The 5,582-nt window shown below is 44.1% G+C and overlaps 1 protein-coding gene across 1 annotated transcript in view; it reads right to left on the bottom strand.

The window, feature by feature from the left end:
• Window positions 1-1,439: 1,439 nt before the first annotated feature.
• Window positions 1,440-5,582, bottom strand: part of ccdc69 (coiled-coil domain containing 69) — a 10,725-nt gene continuing 6,582 nt past the window's right edge. The window contains exons 3-9 of the mRNA XM_019871198.1: window positions 4,985-5,193; window positions 4,809-4,896; window positions 4,131-4,204; window positions 3,906-4,007; window positions 3,709-3,828; window positions 3,347-3,444; window positions 1,440-2,883 (exon numbers count right to left, since the gene is read on the bottom strand). Of these exons, the coding sequence (XP_019726757.1) occupies window positions 2,721-2,883; window positions 3,347-3,444; window positions 3,709-3,828; window positions 3,906-4,007; window positions 4,131-4,204; window positions 4,809-4,896; window positions 4,985-5,193 (854 nt within the window). The 3' untranslated portion in view covers window positions 1,440-2,720. The remainder of the gene's footprint in view (window positions 2,884-3,346; window positions 3,445-3,708; window positions 3,829-3,905; window positions 4,008-4,130; window positions 4,205-4,808; window positions 4,897-4,984; window positions 5,194-5,582) is intronic.

Below are 5,582 nucleotides of genomic sequence, written 5' to 3' on the forward strand. Positions count from 1 at the left end.
TAAGCGGTAAAGCAAATGGATGGATGATGTCGCGAAATTCGAAAATGGCACTGCGTTTTTCCGAATTGGCTGTAGTTTTTCAGATCTTCCACTTGTTTTAAGTGCTGAAAACACGGAAATGTTGACATTCTTTTTATGTCCCAATTTTGCTGAGACGGTATCTGTCCTTTCAAGCATATCCAAAGGGTATCCTGTCATGTTGGATGCGATATCGTCAAAAGACCCCAATCTTATCGCTTCTGTGTGTATTAACTGTTAAAAAAAATTAAAATCTATGATATCAAAAACTAGCGCCGATTCAAAGAATCGAATGTCATTGTTGGACTCAGCAGCCTAAAATTACACAGAAGCCTCTGAAATATGTTTAGCACCGCCCCCCCCCCAAAAAAAGTTTGCAAAGTGTTATTATTGTTCGAATGGTTTTGAGTGATATCAGTGAATGATTATTCATACTGATCGTAAATTATACTAACGCTTCATTATTGTGTTGATTGGAAATAGAAAAGACACAAGAAGGAAAAAACAGTTTGAATCGCTTTGGATACTTAAGGATTAATCATTTTGAAAAAAACAGACAGGACCGAGGTGGGGTCCCAGAGGACACCGCTAACATTGCTACAAAAACCACCAGTGTTTCTTATGTTTTTTTTTTTTGCCCTTGTTCCAGTCAAAACGGATATCAGACATAATCAGCAGTAAAGTTCATTGGTACTTCTACTTTGATTCAGTATCACGCAAGTATCTCAAGTTGTACGAAAGTACCATCATTTGCCACCTGTACCGCCACCTCTCTCCGTGTCCCACCTCAACGGAACCCCGTGTGAACCACTTCATCCTCATTAGAGACATTAGCCATTAGCATTTTGTGCCCCAGGACAAGAGCGTTTTTTCTCATTAAAAGAGGTGGCAAGGACAAGGCCACGCCCTCTCATTAGTCAACAACAGGAAGTGGACTTCGTGCGAGTGTGTGCGTAAATGCACCAATCAAGTGTGTTGGTGTGTGAAGGCGGGAACGTCTCCGACAACTCTTTGCCGCCCCCCAGTGGCCGAACTGTCAGTCACATAATGAACTGATAAAAACATGAAAATTAAATCGTTGTGGGATTAATAAAGAATTAAACAAAACAAAACATAAACCCATGTAGGGTGTCCCCCGCCTACTGCCCGAAGACAGCCGGGATAGGCTCCAGGACATCAGTAACCCTCGTGAGGATGGCTTGGATAACGGATGGATGTTAATCAAGTGAGTGTGATTCTTTTGAAAATATACAACTTTTTCAAAAACAAGAATTTAAACAAAGTAAAAGACATTATTGAATGCTGGGCTTTAAAAATGACCATATATCTTGAAATACAAAAGAGTTGAAGAAAATATACAACTGTGAAAAATCTCAAATTTTTTCATAAACAATTTTTTTTGTGGGGTGGGGAGGGCATGATTATTGTTTATATTGTTGTGGTCTCGTTTTATTGAGTCATGGCAACAAAAACGGGAGCAAAAGCTCACAACATGAAGATAAAAATCCAAGATGACAGTTCAGTTCACAGAAAGTTTTTATAAAGTTAAACTTGTAAAAAAAAGTGCAAATGCGTGACAACAATTCTTATTTTCACAACAAAAATGGATCTTTGGCAAACAAACCACCTGAAAAAAGTTTTAAAAAAAAAACAGATTTACAGGAAGTTCTTTAAAACAAACAGTAGAATCAACAAGCAGCTTCAACTGAAGCTGGATGCTCATTGCTTAATATGCTAACGTGACACGCCAACACTAAAAACTCATTAACTACAAAAACTACATGCTAATATGCAAACATGACGCGCTAACATTTAACGTTTGGACAAGAAACGTCAACACCACAAACTCATTCCAGAAGAAGCTTCATGCTAAAATGTGATGTCGACATTTTGCATTTTAATGAGTGAATACGCTAACCACAACAAACTTCTTCTAAGTTAACAAGCTACATACTAGCATGACATCAATATGGAGCCTTTGATCAAAAGGACACACCAACACTACAAATTTGCTCTTCATTTTGTGCTCATGTACGAAAATGTGATATTGACATTTGGCATTTTCCTGTGTGAATTCACTAACATGACATATATTAACTAGAAGGCACATTCTGACATAAGGACATGCTAATGTAACACTGAACTGGAGGAAGCCACATGCATGTTGACGTGTAACATCAACATGTAGCACTGTAACATGAGGACAGGGCCACGCGAAAAAGTTATTCTTAACTAGAAAAAGGTACATGGTAACATGTTAATGTGACATGTCAACAAGTAGCATTTGCACATAAGGACACATGAATATGACAAACTTGTTATGAGCTAGAAGGAGCTCCATGCGAACATGCCACATCAACATGGAGCATTCGAACACGTGAAGATGCCAACATCAGTTGCGTCAGTAAACTCAAACCTCACCATTTATTTATATTTAAAAAAACAAACAAAAAAAGCTACATGCTAACATGCTCGCATTTCTGCAAGCTGTGCGTGACATCATGGCCACATGACTCAGCATCTGGCAGTCCTGAAGTTTAGAATTGTTTGTCGTGTCCTGTGAAAATTTAAAAAAAAAAAAAAGATAAGCGCACCTGTTGCACTTGTGAAATCAAACCTTTCAACATTGTCCAGGGAACAAAAAGAAAAATGTGTCATGGGACTTGGTGTTGTAAGTGTGGCCAACGTCCGCAGGAGGCCGATCAGGAGGGCGCGACGGCGGCCGCAGCCATGTTGAGGGTGGGGCACGCGTCTCGGTGATTGAGTTTGAAGAGCAGCTGCTCTTTCTCCCGCGTCAACGTCTCGTTGAACAAACGCTGACGCTCCAACGACGCGCGCGCCTCCTCGCGCTCGCGACACGTGTGCCTGAACCGCAAAAAAAAAAACAACAACACCAATAACACTTACCAAATGCTTATTTGGATTGTTTTTCCCAATCCATTTCAATTGGGGTCAATTATATGCAGATTTTCGCTATTGGCGGGCCGGGCTGGTCCCGATCCCCTGCAAATAGCGGGGATCGTGCGTATTTAAGGAACAATCCAGAAAAAAAAACAAAGTCCCCAAATATGTGAATCTGCGGGTGTTGAACAGTGAGTATGCAAGGGGTCCACGGTTCAAACTTTCTAGAAAGAAAACACGTGACCTGCAAGTTAACGTTGAGATTGGGCCAGCCAACGCCATTTTGGCTTCCTGACTTGAATATTCCGATTTCCTCATCTTCAATCAAGCTAACATACGAACGCGCCAGCATGTTTTCGTGCCACGAGAGGAAAATCCCGCTAGGCAGGCGTGCAAAGCGCTTTCGGCGGACCCGCGGACGACTTACTGCAGGGCGCTTTGACTTTTGTCCAGACGAACTCGCAAGTCTTCGTTCTGCTGCAACGTTTGCACCAAGTGGTCCTCGGCGCACAGCTTCTCTTCCGCCTGAAACACGATGACGACGTCACCTGGACTGACATCACCTGAACACAGCCGTCATTTCGCCGCAATAACTTGGGAAAGTGCTCCCCTGATTTGCTGATCTCAACTCAACTGACGCAGCAACTACATCAGCAAACTACTGCGAGATGACGCACTATATTCGTCGATCGTCCACACACCACTACGACAACACCTACGACGCGGCACGAACGAGTACGTCGGACATACGACAGCGTCGCGAAGTCGCGTGCCGAAGCGCAGCCTTACCAGTTGCTCCATGTCTTGCAACTTCCTATTTTGTTCCCTGAGGCGTTCGCTCTTCATCTCGATCACGAACAGCAAAGACTCCTGCTCCGACTCCCAGAATGCACCTGGACTGCCATGCGCCTGACACATGACGTGATCGGCGGTGAGGCGGAAGTGGCCGGTGGTTGCCATGGAGACACACGCACAGGCGCTTTTACCTGAATGTTCCTGAGAAGATCTTTCTTGAAAGTGGACTCTTGGACACGCTTCTTTAGGTCGTTATAACGCTCAAGCTCTGCCTTCAAATGGCTCACCTCCACCTACACACACACACGCGCACACACACACACACACACACACACACACACACAAAAACACACACAAAAGCAGGCTGATGACAATAAGCGTGGTGGACACGCGTGTCAAATGGTTGCCGCGGTTACCTTCAACAGGTTCTCACTGATCTGAAATTTCTCCGTCAACTGAACTTTGACCTCCTCATGAGCTCGCTCAACCTCTGTGGAAGACAACATGGCTGTGAGATACATGCACACACATCCTCCCAATACAAAGCTTCAAAGTGCCACAAAGAATTGTTGGAATGAGTCAAAGTTGGATCGACGCAGGGCGGCCAGGACACTTATATTAAAAGCGCGGCAATCAAATTGTACTCAAACTAGAGGCCGTAATTTCCTGACTACATTTTTTTTTCCTCCACGCTTTCAACCCTGCGGCGTAAACAACAAAGTGGCGAATTGATGACTTTTTACGAGCTATGGATAAAGGCAACCAGCAAATCAGGGGACCGTATCAAACACAAGTACAGGGAGGATAAAAAAAATGCTTTTTGCCTCTGCGTCTTATGTGTACAACATCTTGTTCTTTTTTAAAATCAGTGCATGTGTCGTATACTCTGGCTGCGCTCAATCGTCCCGGAAATCACAAAATTAACTACCAGAACTATTCAAAAACAAAATGTCAGTTTAATTCAAAACAACAAATCCAAATTAAAACCAAATGTTATTTCCAGTTTGACATTAACATTTGAAGACACGCGCTCACAGAAGCCTCACGCAAACAAATAAAAAAGCACAATAACATGGGGGGGGGGGGGTAACTACCGAGTAAGTGTTGTTGGTGTTGTTGCGCAGTTTGTTGCCGTTGCTGTTGATGAACGGCACTGAGCTGAGCGCAGGTCTCCGTCTTGACCTTCGCAAACAGACAAGTACACACGCCCGCGCCACGTTAGCCAATGAGCGCGTTTGCCTGCGCACGACGCGCGTCAAGCCGAGCCCACCTTGTCGAGTAGGGCGAGCACCAGCGTGCACACTTCCTCGTCGGCGTGCTCCTTGAGAAGCTCCGACCTCTCTGCGCCGCCGTTGGCCGAGAGAACTTCCTTCAGGATTCTCAGCTGCCACTCTAAGCGCTCCAGGTGCTTCTCCAACGCCGCCGCCGCGTTGGCATTAGCCACGCCGCCACTGCGTCGCTCAGAATGCGCACGCTTAGCTAAGAGAGACCAGCAAGTCACATGGCGGCAACCACAAAGATTTTATCACCTCCTCCAGTAGTAGCACGCACACAAACACAGCAGCACATGAACAAGCACAAACATATCGTCGGCCACAAAGCAATTTTTGGAACACACTATTTCTTCGATTGATACTGTAACAAAAACACCCACCAGATGGGTGAACAAGTAAGCGAAAAGGAAAAAGACCCAATAAAAATACGAGTGTGTTCTACGAATTGTTTTCCAAAAATATTGAAAAATGACAAAGGCTATGTGGCCGACAATATGCAGACATAAACATATAATAGTGCAAACAAACATTCAAACACAAAGACATGAACACACACACACACACACACACACACACACACACACACACACACAC

Source organism: Hippocampus comes, unplaced genomic scaffold (genome assembly GCF_001891065.2).
Source record: "Hippocampus comes isolate QL1 unplaced genomic scaffold, H_comes_QL1_v1.1 scaffold83, whole genome shotgun sequence".
Taxonomy (NCBI): domain Eukaryota; kingdom Metazoa; phylum Chordata; class Actinopteri; order Syngnathiformes; family Syngnathidae; genus Hippocampus; species Hippocampus comes.